The sequence below is a fragment of the Lycium ferocissimum genome, chromosome 7 (assembly GCF_029784015.1).
Source record: "Lycium ferocissimum isolate CSIRO_LF1 chromosome 7, AGI_CSIRO_Lferr_CH_V1, whole genome shotgun sequence".
Lineage (NCBI taxonomy): Eukaryota > Viridiplantae > Streptophyta > Magnoliopsida > Solanales > Solanaceae > Lycium > Lycium ferocissimum.
Genome location: NC_081348.1, coordinates 8,803,958 through 8,821,985, shown reverse-complemented (window position 1 = coordinate 8,821,985; position 18,028 = coordinate 8,803,958). Strand labels below are relative to the sequence as shown.

Genomic DNA, 18,028 nt, shown 5'->3' with positions numbered 1-18,028 from the left:
AGCCATAGTGACCTGATAGACTAACCATTCATCTTCCTCCCCCCGACTTGTAGAAATGGGAGGTGCATAAAAGAATGGTGTAGTTTCCAAAAATGCAACATCAGTTGACACTAGATATTTTCCAAGTTTAGTAGAATAACAACGATATCCTTTATGAAGGCGAGAATATCCCAAAAAAACACACTTCAATGCCTTGGGATCCAACTTGGTAACAGATGGTCGAACATCTCGAACATAACATATGCTTCCAAACACCTTAGGTTCCATTGAAAATAGTGACTTGTTTGGAAAAAGAACATTGTAAGGCATATTACCACCAAGCACAGTGGATGGCATGCGATTAATCAAAAAACAAGCCGTAGAAACCGCATCTGCCCAAAACTGTTTAGGAACCTTCATTTGAGAGGGTGTATCAACACATGAAGATTGGTGGAGAATACGTTGTTGTCTTATGTATGACTGAAACATTTCTGACATATATTCTTTAGCGTTGTCACTTCTTAGAATACGTACCGAAACACTAAATTGAGTTTTAACTTGAGCACAAAAAGCACAAAAGTGAGTTAACACTTCAGAGCGACTCTTTTTGACTCTTCATAAAATAAATCCAAGTCATCCGAGAGAAATCATCCACAAAAGTGACAAAATACTTATGCCGTTTGGAGACGCTAGGTTTGAGAGATCGGGACATGTCCCCAAACCTCGCAGTGAACTAACTCAAAAGCGACTCGGCCGTTTATTAGCCCGGGACCTCGAGTTATGATGGTGTTTTCGCAAATCGACAAGACTCGCATTCAATGAAGGAATATTATGAACCGAGGACAAAGCTTGATGAGGTAGGGGAGGGATGTCCTAATCGACAATGTGCTTCAAAAGGAGACACGATAACGGAGCAGGCAACAGACCGAGATTCCCATTCATCGAGGATGTATAAACCGTCAGATACATGTCCTTTACTAATAACCTCATTCGTCGCAAGATCACGAAACACACAATAATCGGAAAATAATGATACATAACAGTTGAGATCTCTAGTAAGTTTACTCACAGAAATCAAATTAAAGGCCAACTTTGGTAGACTTAATACAGATGAGAAGGTAATACGCGAGTTTGGTTTAACAGTCCCAGATCCAACAATACTACAGGTTGACCTATCAACTACAGTCACAGAAGAGGGTACTTTATATGATCGAAAGTTGGAAAAAATGTTAGGATTACCTGTCATGTGATCTGTGGCACCTGAATCAATTATCGATTTACTTGTAGAGGAGATAAAACATGCTTTACCCGACTCAACAAGTTTACTAACCCGATTGGGTGTTTTCAGTGATATCTGATACTGGATATATTTTGCAAACTCATCTGCTGAAATAATAATTGTTCTTTTTTCTCCTTCCTTATTGTTTATAGTCATTTTTCCAACTATTTAGATGGCACGCAAACTTGTCACGAGCTCAAATAACCGGAGACAAGCACACCACAGAAATAGACTAACAGAGTCTAAATTGGTTTATAAACCAAAGAGGCAAACCCAACCTTGTAAACACGAGCAAGAATTACCAGAACCAGTAGCTATACCCACAACGCAATAACCAAAGCAGAAGCCAACAGCCACAGAAACATAAACCAAATGCCAGATTCCCTTCCGCAGAAGCTACAACGGAAAGACAAACCTGGGAATGACAAATGAACTCTCCAGACAGTGTTCTAACACTAGAACAAACCTGGGATACACCGGAATGGACGAGAAGACGCCAAAAATCCAAGCCCCGAAGGATTCTGCCGGAGAACGCGCCGGCGCGTGACGAGCAGGCGGAAAATACAGGTGGCGCGTGGAAATCACTCGCCCCACAAACTGTCGCCGGCAAAGAGTGGTCTGGCCGGAATCATGATCCCCTTCCTCCTGAGGTGGTGGTGACATGTACTTACCACTTCAAAGTGATCGATTCGAAATTGGAATCTCTTTCTCAAAACAGAGACAAGATTGAGCCTTCTATTATTATTATTTTCTTGAAAAAAAGCCAAAACAAGGTCACGAGCCTATAGGCCCTGACACCATGTGATCAAAATTGAGAGAATAACTTATATTATTGCTCAAAGAATACAATGGTATAAATACATGAAGAGGATAAGCTAACTACGGTAACTAAATATTTAAATCCCTATAAATCTGCTAAATCCCTACAAATCTGCTATGCTATCATCTATATTAAATATAATGATTGTAATGATTCTGCAACAAATTTCACTTGGAAAAAAAGCTGAAGTTCTGTGAGTTGAAACCATTATTTCACTTGAAAAACTCCTCAAACCAGTTTTTCAACTTCAAATTCTCTATTCCAAGTTGAAGCTGAAATATTGTACTAAATTGTAAAACAAAATTGATTTGCAAATAATATTTCAAGTTAAAGTTGAAATAACGAAATAATATGTGTGACAAACGGCACGGTAGTGCAGTGGCACTCGTTCACTTTTTAAGATCAGGAATCTTTTCATTATCTGTATCCTTGTTTTCTTGATGTTTGGCGTCTTTCTTGGTTTTCACCTTTTAATTGGGCTTTAGTGTCTTTTTTTATTATACTAGTGTTCAGTGTGATACTACTAAGCACATGATCATAGGCCTTTTCGAGGTCTAATGCCTATAGGACGCCTGAATCTCCTTCCTCTCTAGTCTCTTATAGTGTTCGCTTCATTTGCTACTTGAACCATGCTTGGTTCCGTTCATCCTTGGAAAAATAATTCAAATATGATGCTATTTCATCTAAGACTTGTTTTTAGTCTATTTGAGAGTAGTTAAATTTTAAGTGCACTCTACTTGGCTAATAGCTTCCTTAAATTTGAGCTCTCCTTTAGGAATGAGCGCAATGAAGGTTGCGCCAATGCTCTTTTTAAACTACCTCGACTGCTAAATGATGCCATTGTCTCCATAATTGCTCCCTTCACCACAGTCCATTGTTGTTGGAAAAAAAAAAAAAAAAAACTAATGTGAAGCATCCGATCGTGATGCTTTGTCCCCCCCACACCCCTTCATAGCTTCCTTCTTCATGCTCCAATTTCTCCCTCTCCTCCCGTATTTGACTAAACCTTGCTCACCCAAGATAGTTCATTTCTCCTTTTCTTTGTACAATTGGGAAAAAACCTACTATTGTCTCCTTTTCACCTTCGTATCGCTCCTATATGATTTCACCCACTTCGATGGTCTCCAATTTTTTTTTTTGCATTGACTGTACTTTGTGTGTGCTAGATAGAAATACATCTTAATTATTGTTTTATGCAGTATACAGTAGCAAAGTATGCTAGATAGGAATATCTCTTAAAAAATTGTCTGTTGTGCAGTATACCGTAATTCCATATATACATATATATTTTTGATGTAAATTAGATCGTCCCTGATTGTAGTAACGCCATAGTTTATGTAATTTAGATCATCCCTGATCGTATTCATCCGGATCAATTTCCTCACAAGAGACATTTTGCAGCAACAACGATCCAATATTTGGAGAGACAAGCCTTCCTAACACGCTCGATCTATGGTCATCTTGTAAAGATGTTACAAGCAGCCCAGATAAGTCTGTTCCCCTGTCTATTGGCTCTCCGAGTTTGGCACTAGGATCTCTGCGTAGCCCATCGGAAAGATTAGAAATTAACGCAGAATACAGGCTAGACCAGGAGAAGTCCACTGTTGATGAAGAGAATGCTAATGATATCACATCTGATGTGCATCTATGCACTGATGCTAGGGACCATGATGGAGGCAAAAGTATGCGTTTACCGAAGGAAAAGGTAATGATACTGGATCTAAACTATCTCAAACCAATAGTACTTTTCTTCAGTATGTAAGTGATTGTATTTCCTTTTCAAGCTTGGGTATTTATGTTTCTTAAAGCAAAAAGGATACATATTGTAGCTTGAATAGAGAACTTCAGAAAAGGGGGGATAGGGTCTACCATTTAATTTACCATTAATTCTGGAACTATCACAGTCCCTGCTGGATCTTCTAGCAAGGTATCTTTTTAATGTTCCTTGTTCACCAGTTTATTCCACAATAACTCATTTATTACATAGGGATGATCATTCATTTTCACCCTTCTGCTCCTTGTTGGTTAAGAAATATCAAGGTAATACGAAAAGAAAAAAAAATAGACACGAAACTGGATTCAGTCCTTTAAAGAGGATTTAGGCAAGAGACATGCCTGATAATTTGTTTGGTTCATGGTGCTAGTTAATTGATTGGTATTTGTTCGCAGTAATTAAAGAAGCTTCTACCTAAGCTGGACCAAAGCCTAACATCACATATACAACAAGTACTGTGCCTCAGTCCCTATAATATAAATTAAAGAGAGAAGAGTCTGTAGGAGAGATGTCATTGTCACTTGTAATATGTAGGAGAGATGTCATTGTCACTTGTAATATTGCGTCATCCCCCTCTTGCTGCCAACATTTCCCCCTCATTTGACATCCCGTTATTTTTCCTTTCTCAAAAATTTCTCTGCAGAGATTGATAAAAAAGATTTTGAAATTATACTGATAAGAAAAAAGGGGGTCCCAATTCTGTTTGTGTACTTGCAGCTTTTGAGCTACAATATCCTGTTGGTCATGCTTAACTGATTTCCTCATTCAATTTTTATCAGACATCAAAATAAATTCTCATTTATCGAGTTCTTCCATTTCCAGTTAAGAGGGAGGAGTTTGGAAAAAAGAGAATCTCTAGTTTTCCACAGAATTGGCAAAACCACTTCATATAGCTAGTGAAATCATCTTTTTAGTTTCTTCAGATCTGTAAATAGCTTTTAGTAAGAGAAATTATGAACCGCAGCTTAAGAGTTTCATGGATAAAATTGCTCCATGATGTTAACCTTATTATTCTGCAAAAAACAATTAAGACATCTTTCCGGAAGAAAAGACCGTTATCAACTTTGTGATAATTATGACCACATTTATTTAAAGACAATGCTGCACATAGCCCTCTCTCTCACCTGCCGTTTTTTATTTTTACTTCCTTTGTTTACTAAAAATCTGTAGAAAATTTGATTCCTCCAATAAATAATTTGGTATATTATTTCTGATCTTTCGTTAATTAATGCATAGCATGTGCCCAACTTATTAAAATTATAACATAAATGGAATAGAGAATACGTGTAGTGGATCAAGCGTGTTACAAAGATGCAGTTGTGCTTAAACTCACGCTTTCAGGAATAATGAGAGCTTCCCAATGCAGTTGATTTGTACTTGCTCCTTTTTCCTTTTTCTATATAAGGAGGTAGGATTTTCAAATGCTCTAGAAACTCTTTTTTTTTTATAAGGTAAATTGTTTTATTAATAGTTTTTTGAGAGACATGGCCAACGAGGATGCATGTAGCTTGACTCCAACTTGTTTAAGATTGAGGTGTAGTAGTTGTTGTGGAAAATCTCCTCTATACAAGCAGTATATGAGAAAGTAGAAATCTACATAATATATTCTTTACAGGTGACTGCCGATCTTCTATATATATGATGGAACCTCATTGGTGCACCAAAAAAGAAACTAGCAAAGTGTACATAAGTAATTCTCTATCACATCAAAAGTTCTCCTATTTCTCTCCTTCCACAAGGACCCACATAAGTACTAGTCGTGCAACATTCTAGGCTCTTCGACCTTTCTTCCTTTTTCTTGATTTGCAATCTTTATCACAATTTTTCTTCAACTTTCTTTCCTGAGGTAGTGGGCATTGTGAATTTTAAAAGTAAATCAAATTGCTTCAAGTGGTGCTTCATGTTCAAAGGTTCAGGTGAAGATATCGACCACCTCTTCCTACATTGTCAAGTGGGAACTCCCTTGTGATTTGATATTTTGACATGGTTCGGGATGCAATGGGCGAGGGGCGAGGCGGATACAGTGAAGAAGACACGATCCAACTGAAAATTCAAAAGAAGGAAGAGAAGTCGAAGAGCTTGGGAGGTTGCCCCACTAGTACTAATGTGGATCCTGCAGAAGGAAAGGAATAAAAGAGCTTTTGATGGGGTAGAGTACGACCATGTACATTTAAGGAATAGCCTCTCGTTTCTAATTTCTTTTTTGTGAATTCATGAGGTTCCAGTGGGGGTGTCGTTCATTGAGAATCATATTACGTTATAGATTCTCTACCTTTTGGTATAGTGCTTGTGTATTGGAGATTTTCCATTATTAATAAAATTATTTACCTTAAAAATTAATATTTCTGCATATTTCTTATACAATGAATAGTTTGCTGCTCATAAATCTTGGACATAACTTAAATCCAAAGGAAAATCTACTAAAACTTATTTTGCCTTGGTGAAGTTGTGGAAGTATCTTGGACATAATTTAAATCATTCACATTGGTTTCACCTTGTAAAACATGAAGTAATCACGCACAACTCTACTTATATTGACATGGATTGTCATCCCTCAAAGAAGGGAAAGGTGGACAAAGAAAAATACCTCCCTCTGCACTTGCATGTGAAAATAAATTTGGGATTCTGATTTGAGCGGGTGTGATATAATTATTTGTGTTCATTTAATTTTTGAACATCAAATTGTTGCTCTAGTTGTTTTCGTGTGTACAGGGAAATAACCAGGAAAGAACATTGAAAGGTCGACTTAAATTAGAACAAGAAGGTGAATTTGCTCAGTTGCAGGAATTATGTGGATCCTTGTCTCCTCACCTGAACAAGTTTGGCATGCCATCTGTAACGAATCAACCTTGTCCTGCTTCAGAGCTCAGTCAACAAAGTCTGCTTCAAGGACCAGAATGTTTGCAGCACAAACATTGTCCAGGTCCTCTTTTTGCTTCTTCTATTTATGGCGATTCGGGTAATTACTGTTCTCCCATGCCTGTCTGGTCACCGTTCCATTCTGGACAAGCAAGCCATCAGCATGTCCTGTCAAGTTATAAATCTTCCCCAGGCAATTCAAGTCATTTCAACAAGTCTCAAGATGCTTCATCAAAACCTTTGATGATGACACCTCAAGAAAAAATTGAAAAACTAAGAAGGCGACAGCAATTGAGAGCAATGCTTGCCATTCAGAAACAGCAGCGGCAGTTTAGCTATCAACCAAAGAAAGGAGGATCTGTTGAAGAGAATATGAGCTGCATCCCTTCTGTTGACCCGAGCTCACCTTTAGAACAGGGTGACTCCAACCCAGTTTGTTTGGCAGTTGAAGATCCCTCAGTGGAAGACGTGGCACTCTACCTTCTTCAGGATGTTATCTCAAAGGTTTTTCCTCTCACTACCTCCAAATAAGTATCATGGTATTATTTCTTCACAGAAACTTAATGGCCAATGAATGGTTCCTTTCAGTTGGACCTCAAAATAAGACTTTGTATCAGAGACAGCTTGTTCCGACTGGCTCAAAGTGCTACACAGAGGCAATGTGGCAATGATAGTTGCAGCAGCAGGAATGGTGGAGGAGAAGTCAGCAAAGAAGAAATGAACACCAATAGCAGGTTTGTACCCACGTACTCAAAACTGAAATATGGTTCTTGTCACTGGAAGCAATCTAGCAAGTCTCATTCCAATAGCTCTCTGTTTTTGAAAAGACGAGCCTGCACTTACAAAACATTCATAATATGACCTGCGTCACAAAAATCTTCTATTGAAGTCATATATGTTCCAAGCCATGAGATTGGGAATGGAGTGCATAGATATGTGTGATGACCCACCATGTCATCATGCCACTTAGGTGCCGCTTGGCACACATATTTGCCATGTGGAATGCTTACATAAGAGGAAGAGATATTATGGAAGATTCTAGAGACATGGAGATTTCCCTTGGAAGACCCTAGAATTCCATGGATTTGCATGGAAGGTCCCTGGAACACTCTAGTTGTGTAGAAATTTCTAGAATAGGGACTTATGTTGTAAATATGAAGGACTTGTACACAATTATTTGCATTCTAGCCCTTAGTGAGATGTATAAATAGGAGGGCCATTCATTTGTAAAACCCATCAAGTAAAAATCAATCAAGTCTTCTCTAATACAAAAGCTTCCTTTAGCAAATTTCTCGTCTTCCTTAATTCCATTCTCTTAGCGATCTTGATTGTAGTAATGTAGGTTGACTTGGCATAGCAAGATCGTGAGCAAGTTGTGCTAGAACGTGAGTGAGTTGTCAAGTGCCGCAGGTGCGGTTAGTTGAAAACTAAGGACGTGACAACGTGGTATCAGAGCGAAGGTTGCGACTAAGGGAATGACAAACAACGGAGAAATCAATTCTGCTAAAACCGAAGCCAATGTCACCTAAGATGCCGCTGGCAAGAAGGACCATAACAAAAATAGGAACGCCGCCAACAAGAGGCAGGAGGTGCCGCCAGAGGTTGTGCCAAACGAAGGGCTTACGTCCCAAGAACCATCTAGCCCTGAGGCGAGCAAGGATGACGTTGGGGTCCTGTCCGAGGATGTATCGCTCGGTAAAGAGTGGGTTATGAAGGTTAATGTGGGCATAGATGCCATTGAGATCTTTGGCCAACATTTGGGGAAGGTGGAGAGCACTCTTAGGGTTCTTGAGGGGCACACTCTTGAAGAGATTGAGAGCATCCGAAATGGCTTGAAAGAGGGCGTATGTAGGCTGAGATTGAGGTAAGGAAAACCATCATTTCCTTAGACTCATGGAGGCGTTGAGTACTGTCGATGCCATGAAGGCAAAGATAGAGCCACTCAAGGAGCAGATCAACGCTGGCGTGACTGCGACAAGGCTAAGATCGAGGCTCCTAAGCCACGAGTGTTCAAAGGGGTTCGAGGCTCCCAAACCATGAGTGTTCAAAGGGGTTCTTGATGCACAAGAAGTGGAGAACTTTCTTTGGCCCCTGGGGAACTATTTCAAGCATGGAAAAGTGAGGGACGATGAAGCCAACATCAACACCGCTGTGTAGTACCTATCAGAAACTGCCATGCTATGGTGGAGGAGAAAGGCGACTGATGTTGAGAGAGGTCTATGCGCTATTAGCACGTGGGATCAGTTCAAGACCGAGTTCAAGTGGCAATTCTTCCCAAATAATGTCTTGTACGAGGCAAGGTGCAAACTTAGGGAGTTGAAGCAAACAAAGAGCATACGTGACTATGTCAAGGAGGTCACCACCTTTATATTTCAAATCCCCAACCTCAACAGCAATAACTTGTTTGACTTCATAGACAGGTTGCGAAATTGGGCTAACCAGGAGTTGCAATGCCGTCAAGTCGCAGACATAGACTAAGCCATAGTGGAGGCCGAGTCTTTGATGGACTTCAAGCATGACAAAGGCCAAGGCAATGAGTCAAAGGGGTAACAATGCCAAAGGTGAGGGAGATCGTGGCGACGAAGGAGTCGCAACAACAATACTCCAAGATTCAAAGCCAACAAGTTCGATGGAAAGAAGTTAAGTGGTCGTCAGGGCTAAGCTGAAAAGAAGGCGCAGATCTAGAAGAAGGGATGCTACATATGCGGAAGGCCGCACAGCTTCAGACATTGCCTCGACCTAAAGAGCCTCAGTCTTTATGGTGCGTGAAAAGAAGGAGCAGACGCAAGGACAAAGTTTGGGAACTGCACAATTGGGGATGATCAGACTACGTGGAGTTGTCACGAAGCAAGATAGCCAAACCACCGAGAATAGCAACCAATGCGTGGACCTCACCATCAACAATAAGCCTACTTGTGCACTGGTGGACACTGGGGCCACTCATAATTTTGAGATCGAGGCTGCAGCGAGGAGATTAGAGTTGAAGCTCGCTCCAACTAACTCCCGCATCAAGATCATGAATGTCGAGCCACAAAATGCTCGTGGTGTAGCTAATGGTATTGGTGTCAAATTGGGCAATTGGAAACATACGACAAACTTTACCGCCACTTCTATGGATATCATTGACATTGTTCTGGGGCAAGAGTTATTTAAACATTGCCACGCGATGATCGACCCCTACCTGCAACGTCTGTTGGTTTTGGAGCGAGGAGCTTGCATGGTGCCTACGGTGACTATGGCAAAAAGGAACAGGGCCAAGCACAACTTTCAGCTATGCAACTTATCAAGGGGCTCAAGAAAGGGGAGTTGACTTTCATGGCAACCATTGCATGTTTGGAGTAAGATAGAGACACTGCCGCCTTGGATAGATAATTTGCTCGAAGAGAACAAAGATGTTATGCCTGACAAGCTACCTAAGCACTTGCCTCCTAGGCGTGAGGTGGATCACAAGATTGAGTTGGAGTATAAGCCAGGCAAGGGTAATGTCGTGGCTGATGTTCTGAGCCGGAAGGATGAGCTTGCTGCCATCATTTAGCAAGTTGTGACACCCGAGAGGTTATAAAAGAAGGCACGCAACATGATCCAGCAGACAAGCAACTTATGGAGTTGGCCACCCGAGGAAAGACGAGGTGTTTTTGGGTGGAAGATGGTCTATTGCTTACCGCAGGTCGACAGGTCTACGTGCCAAAGTTTGGAGATATTAGGCGGCATATTATGAAAGAAAGCCATGACGCCTTGTGGGCCGGTCATCTAGGCCAACGTCGCACTAGAGCCTTGGTTGAGTCCGTCTACTATTGGTCATGCATGCGAGAGGATATAGAGTATTATGTGCGGACTTCTCTTGTGTGCCAACAAGACAAGGTCTAGCAGAGGCAATCACTAGAGGAGGCCACATGAGAACGATGCAATTTGTGGCAATTTAAAGACAAGATCCAAGAGTTTATGCAGCAGCAATGTGTCGTTGTCGTCGTTAATCATGTTGGGGACAAACATCAGGTAGGGGAGAGTGTGATGACCCACCATGTCATCATGCCACCTAGGTGCCACTTGGCACACATATTTGTCATGTAGAATGCTTACATAAGAGGAAGACTAGATATTATGGGAAGATTCTAGAGACATGGAGATTTCCCTTGAAAGACCCTAGAATTCCATGGATTTGCACGGAAGGTCCTTAGAACACTCTAGTTGTATAGAGATTTCTAGAATAGGGACTTTATGTTGTAAATATAAGGGACTTTTACACAATTTATACTTGCACTCTAGCCCTTAGTGAGATGTATAAATAGGAGGGCCATTCATTTGTAAAACCCATCAAATAAAAATCAATCAAGTCTTCTCTAATACAAAAAGCTTCTTTAACAAATTTTTCTTGTCTTTCTTAATTCTATTCTCTTAGCAATCTTTAGTGTAGTAATCTAGGATGACTTGGCATAGTAAGATCGTGAGCAAGTTGTGCAAGAACGTGAGCGAGTTGTCAAGTGCCGCGCGTGCGCTTAGTTGAAGACTAAGGACGTGACATGTGTCTGTTAAAGGAGTACCTGTAATAATGATATGTTAAAAGGCCAATCTTCCTTGGATTACAATTGTAAAGAAATGGATCTGGAGTCTAACTCAACCCCAAAAGCTAGCTCATGAGGGCCCAAGTCCATATAAGGGGACCATGCACCGTTTAACCCACTGATGTGGGACTCTTAACACCCCACCTCACGTCCTGGGCTGGACATCTGGTGCATGGGCAATTTTTTAATATGAGGGCCCAACATCGGAAACTTGAGCGGGCCTCGCTCTGATACCATGTAAAGAATGGATCTTGGGCCTAACTCAACCCCAAAAGCTAGCTCAAAGAGAGGAGGATTGCCCAAGCCATAGAAAGAGAACAATATCCATCCCACAACTGATGTGGGAGAATCAACATCACTAACCACCACCCCCCCCCTACCCGCCTAGGGTTGGACATCTGGAGCGTGGACAATATATGATGGAGCTAAGGTGTATTTCTTTATCAACAGTAATATCATATGTCAAAGGTCTATTTCTTATATGGTCTTGGGCAATCCTCCCCTCATGAGCTAGCTTTTGGGGTTGAGTTAGGCCAAAGGTCTATTTCTTATCAACAGTAATATCATGTCAGTTTTACTAGAGGATTTTTGACTTGTACACCAATAGTGTTAAATCCCAAGTTTGTATTGAATTTATTGAAAAACGGTGGCAAAGGCTCGTTTTAGGCGCACTTGAACCTGGAATATAGATGCAAAATCAGTTGAGGCGTTGCCTCTCTTATCCAGCACGTGCATCTCATCACCCATGGACTGCGTCTTGAAGAGGAGTCATGAAACAATAATCATAATTTTTTCAATTCTTTTGTCCATATAATTGCTTCTAGCATTTATAGTTAATTTTCTTGAATTATATAATTTCTTATATATTTTCTAGATTTGCGCCTTTCTTAATTAAAACAACAACATACCCAGTGAAATCCCACTAAGTGGGGCCTTTCTTAATTAAAGCATGTGCTTTAAATTATGTTTCAGGTTTAAAACCCCTACAGAGACTCGCAAGGGTGGCTCAGTTGGTTGAGCATGGGACTTTCATAATGGAGGTCTCAGGTTCGAAACCTCCTGCCTATGACAGCAGGGGATTTGCCTTCTGGGTCGAGCTCGTCGCATGGGGCTTACCTAGTGCGGGTTATCTCTCCTATGCGGTTTGCAAGCTATTGCACAGGAGCTGGGTTTACCCTGTGCGCACTCGAAGGGTAGAGGCTCCGGGTTCCCATGTCAAAAAAAAAAAAAAAAAAAAAAAAAGGGAGAGACCCCTGCAGTGCTGAGCGTCTCTATTTTTTTTGCCTTTCATAATACTCATAGAGATGGATAATTGCAATATGTTGATCTAACTTGCTTGTGGGCACTTGGCTTATATTTATATATATTATACAAATTTTATTTACAGGAATAACAACTATTCCTTCCGTTGCAACTAGTTTGATACTCTTTCGTGATCAACGTGGTGAAACAGACTTGTATTTGCAAATCAAAGAAGTTTGAGTAGGTGAAACCACTTGTATTTGCTAATCAAAAAGTTGAGTCAATGTGCCGCAAAACTCTCTATTGGAGTAATGGCTAATTGGCAACTAAAAGAAATGAATAGTCAGGATAGTTTTGCGAGAGCCGTAGCTAAAATATTTAGATTGTATTTCATCTCCAGTAAACTGCATAGCTTACTTAAAGTCATTGAACTGTAACTCATTTCCAGTGAAAAAATATTGTGATCTGCTCTTGATAGCATACCGGCATACTTGATCTTGTGTGCTTTTTATGGTGATCGGTTATCAGAGTACATCCTTACAGATTTCTTAACTTATACTTTTAGGCCCTTTCGTACTTTTTCAAGGGATGTTTCTTCACAATTGCCTTGTTCCATGGTTCTGAGTTCAGTTTCCATGCTACTTCTTGATAGACCTGTTGTTTCTTCCTTGTTCAAGTTATCAAATTTCCTCAAATGTAGGTACTGTAATATGAAGTTGATCTTTACTCTTTTATTAAAGCAGTTTGATCAGCGTGTGAAATTTTTAGTGTCTCTTCTTGCCTTCTCCTTGAAGTACAGACGTTTGTCAGGTGTCCTCTTTAAAATCCTCAAGATTATATAAAATACCACCATATGTTGTTTATCTGGATCCTCATAGATTAACTTACTATATCGACTGAAAAACTAAAATGGGACCTAGTTGGGGAAGGATAAATTAGTTTCCTAACCAGCATATTGATTTTTCCCCTTGTCTATTCTCTTTAGACCCTAGATTGGTGGTTGAATACATTTAAGTTCTAGCATGCTTGCAGCCAAGAAATCCTATTTCTTTTGACAGGTCTCAAACAGTGCTTCCATTAAGAGAAATAAATTCCATGTCTTGATCGAACCACTCCATTCCTAGAAATTACTTGAGATGAATTTTGACTCTCAATAATTGAAATAGAACTGGTAGGATTGGAATTAGATGTGGTTAGAGCTTTTTCTGGGCATGGATCAACCATCTATATTTATGGTAAGTATTCTGGACTGACTCATCATTGGTTACAGGATCATATTCCTGTGTGAACCTGCTCTCCTCATAAGTAGTAGTTTTAAAATAATGCTCCCTCTATTCCATCTTTTGTTGGCACAGATCATAGTCCTGTTGAATTTGCTCTACTCATAAGTAGTAGTTTTAAAATAATACTCCCTCTGTCCCATTTTATGTGGCACAGATCATAGTCCCGTGTGAATTTGCTCTCTTTGTAAGTAGTAGTTTTGAAATAATACTCCCTCTGTCCATTTTTTGTGGCAGACTTTCCTTTTTAGTTTGTCCCAAGAAGAATGACACCTTTCCTTATTTAGAAACAATTTAACTTCTCATTTCACCCTTATTGAGATGATTTATAGATTATAGCCATACGAATTCTTATGATTTATTTTAAGCCACAAGTTTCAAATGTCTTTCTTTCTTAAACTCCATGCACAATCGAACAATGCCACATAAATTGAGACGGAAGGAGTAGCGACTTTGTTCGAAGAAGTAACATTCATAGAGTTACAATATTTGTCTGTTGTTGGAGAACAGTACCTGTGCCCTGTTTGATGTGGTAAATACCCGACAAATGTGCACTTAATTGCTCTATGATAAGTTTTCCCTCTATATGTCTATGAACTTGGACAAACGAATGCAACCAAACTTTGAAGGGATAATGCTACATGTGAATTTGGTACTACTAGAGTATGATTGGCAGAGACCCGAGGGTTGGACAGGTCGTTTGGACGTTCAGGGCCCTGAACATTCCTATTACAAATATGTTGCTGGGAAGAATAGCTTCCCTTCAGAAAAAATTGTGTAGGAACAGACCGTTAGGTCAATTTTAGGTGTACATATATTTACAATTCAAATTTTAAAATAAAATTTGATGAAATATATTATACTATTTGTAAAGGTTAATTAAACATCAAATTCATGTGCATTGCTGCATACTTCCTTGCTCGTCCTTGTTTAAGCGTAAAAAGATATGACCAGTTTAGTAGTTATTTTATTCATATTTAGAAAGCATTCTTTCGATCAAAGTAATATTAAATACAGTTAAGTTTGTGTGCTGCAGTATTGAATAAGAAATGGGAAAGTATAACATCTAATTGACTTAGTAACCCCAAATTAAAGTAGCAAAGATGAAGCAACTACTGATATGACTTCCACTTATCATTGAATTTTATGCAATACAAATGTTTCTTTCATCAAACAGCTTCATAATTTGACAATTGTTGCAAAGATGCATTATCTGCTTAATCTTTGCTTTTGTATTTCTAAGGTATGATGCATGATGTGCGGAAGACTGCATTCTTTTTCTTTACAAAGTTCGCTTCCAGCATTTGTAAGTTCATTGTCAAAATTGCCCTTTGCCACTAGCAACCTCTCTAGTTCAGGGCTGATTCCTCAGCATCTATCCAAAGTTGTACTTGAACTTATTTAAATCTTTCAGCTCAAATCCGTAGTTAGCCAAAGGCATGTATGTACACCTTATAGGAACAAAGATCCTACCAATTTCCATTTTCTGGTCTCATGTTTGCCAGTGCGGTCTTGTTTAATACAGCTTCTATATGAAATCAGTAGAATTATTCTTTACTTCAGTACTTTATTGAATTATCAGTTTCCAAAAAAGCCCATTCAGTAAGGAACTAATCTTTGTGGGAATGGATTTACAAGAATGTGAATTAGAGCTATGTCCTAGCAACAACTTATAGCCACATGCATTGTAGAACTGACCTCAGCTTTGTAATTTATCCCATACTTTGATTACTCATCTTTATGTAAGCTTTGAATTTACTTTTAATTATGAGCATGGATAGCTGTGAGATTGCAGCACTAGTTTCCTGCTTTCATATTACCTATGGGAACAAAAGTCATTTCCTGGGCTTTGTGAGCATATTCATCATTTTTCTGTTCCCATGAATTGTCAGGCCACCCCATGTAGAGACCGAGACGAATCCAATAGACCGCACTGTAGCTCATCTGCTCTTCCATAATCCATCGGAGTTGCCTTCAAAACTTGCTGAATTTCCCAAGTCATCAATGTTTTCCGTGCTCAATCGTGAAAGAAAAGAAGTTGGTTTACCGAGCTTTCCAAGCAGATTTTTACAACAGAATTCTGAAACTATTCCAACCACAGCTCACCAGGGACCAAAAGCTTCTGCCTCTCATAATGAAGTGGATATAATGAAAAGTAGCCCCTGCATTAAGACTTCTGAGAATGCATCAAACAATGAGGGAGCAGATGGTAATGTTACTGGGGTTGAATCCGCCTTGTGAAACTACCTATTGTTAGATATATACATCATATAAGGGTAACTTCTTCTTCCTTTTATCTTATGATTGTCACACTTAATCCATGGTTGAACAAATTCACTACTAATGAGGATCCTCTCTTACTATGTCAGTCAACTGGACACTGTGCAATCATGAGTTACAACATTTGATATTCTAGGAATCTATGATGTGCTCGGGAAGAAACCTCTTTTACACTGGTGCAACGCTTTCTATCTTACCTCCTGCAAGTATTGCTTTTTGTTGTACTGAAGGTTCTCAAATAGTGAACCTACATACTTCAACAGTTCAACTAAACAAGCCCCAATATTGTAATTTGACCACGCTAAACGTGTGCTTTATGTCTGTTGTTTGAGATTTCTATTTGCAACTCCAGCCTGTACTGTTCTATATGACTAGTATTCGTACCCGCACGATGCACGGTTGTTAAAAGAAATTAATAATGTAAAATTGTTAGTATCTTATTTGTTTGAGCACATTAAATCTAATTTTTTAAATAAGTGTAATTGTGATTTTGCTTCCTATACTATGAAGTTGAAGATAGTAAAAGCTTGCCATGTTCACACCAAACTAACAAATACGTTATGCATGTCGGCACATACATTCTTATCAGTAAACATTAAGTAATTACACTTTTTTCCTTAATTTCTAATTTGACAATAGTAAATTAGTATGATTTAGCGTAAACAACGATTTCGGATGAATTTTACCATCAAAGTCTACCTTAACATCTACATGCAACTATACATAATGCTGGAATTACTTCAATTCACTGTAAAAGATTAATTGACAATTGATATCTTTTGTTGAGATTAGCTTCTACTTTTAATTTAATACTTAATACGTGAATTCCATGTACAAAGAGGACTTATTTTAATTTTTTTGTTAGTTTTTCACTTAACTTATATTATTGCTCATTATTTCCCATTTATTATAATATAGATAAATATAATTATTCTTACTGTTGAAATTTTATTTATTTGTAACCTTTATTCAATTTCTCGGAATTCTGTTATTTAAATTTGTTAATAATACTAATAATTTTATATTTTCTCTTTATTTTGTCTTTTAAATTCAGTCAATTTTTTTCTCTAATTCTCCTATGTATACATTCTTTTTTTCTACTATAATATTTTAATTGGGTTTTCCCAGTAAGTGTTTACCTATGATCCAAAAAATGTTGTATTTCCCAGTAAGTGTTTACCTATGATCCAAAAAATGTTATGTATTTTGATTTAAAATCTATTCAAAGTATCAATAGAGAATTTTTTTTTTAATCACAAAATCTGTTGATATTTTTAATTATCGTTAGTTTAGTATTATATGCAATAAGAATTATTTAAATTTCCTATTCGAATTTAATTATATTTTATAATTTTACTTTGCTTGACATTTTTAATTTCTCATTCGTTTTGTTATTTTTTATCTATTGAAACTTCAGTTGCATGATATTACTCATAGTGTAACTTTTCTCGTGCTAGTTCAAAATACTTTCTCAATTCAAAGAAGTATTAGCTAAATATATGTATACTAAAAATATTTTTATATGTTTTTCCCTCTTTACCTGATTAAAGCGGGAAAGCCATGCTTGTGATAATCGCACCACAAAAACTTTTATATTCCATTACACATTGGTTTGAATTACCTCGTTAAGGAAATAAATTTTTGAGTCACAATCTTTCCAACAAAATCAAGATAATTTTTTTTTTCTATATCATATGATACTGCGTTTTTCGTTAATAATTTAAGCTAAGTTGAGATTTAAAACAAACCACATCAAATAATTTTTTTTTTTTGGATTCTTCAAAAATATGTATGTTATCTACGAGTGTTTGGCATAAGGAAAATATTTCTACAGATTCTTTTTTTCACATTACATTATTTTTGGCTGCTTCATACAAAAATTTTGCCTGTGCATATCTAAGAACAAAAAACAATAGTGTGTCCAAATTTATTATTAACTTCAACCGACAAAAA

At 38.3% G+C, this 18,028-nt stretch overlaps 1 protein-coding gene across 3 annotated transcripts in view; it reads left to right on the top strand.

The window, feature by feature from the left end:
* LOC132063270 (protein LNK2) overlaps nucleotides 1-16,510 on the top strand; it is a 35,371-nt gene extending 18,861 nt beyond the window's left edge. The window contains exons 4-7 of one of the 3 annotated variants that reach the window (XM_059455740.1): nucleotides 3,480-3,783; nucleotides 6,637-7,215; nucleotides 7,300-7,445; nucleotides 15,688-16,510. In XM_059455740.1, coding sequence (XP_059311723.1) covers nucleotides 3,480-3,783; nucleotides 6,637-7,215; nucleotides 7,300-7,445; nucleotides 15,688-16,036 — 1,378 coding nt within the window. In that variant the 3' untranslated portion in view covers nucleotides 16,037-16,510. Of the gene's footprint in view, nucleotides 1-3,479; nucleotides 3,784-6,546; nucleotides 7,216-7,299; nucleotides 7,446-15,687 lie in introns of all 3 variants that reach the window. The other 2 variants (XM_059455739.1, XM_059455738.1) reach the window with 2 other exon arrangements.
* The last annotated feature ends 1,518 nt before the right edge of the window (nucleotides 16,511-18,028 follow it).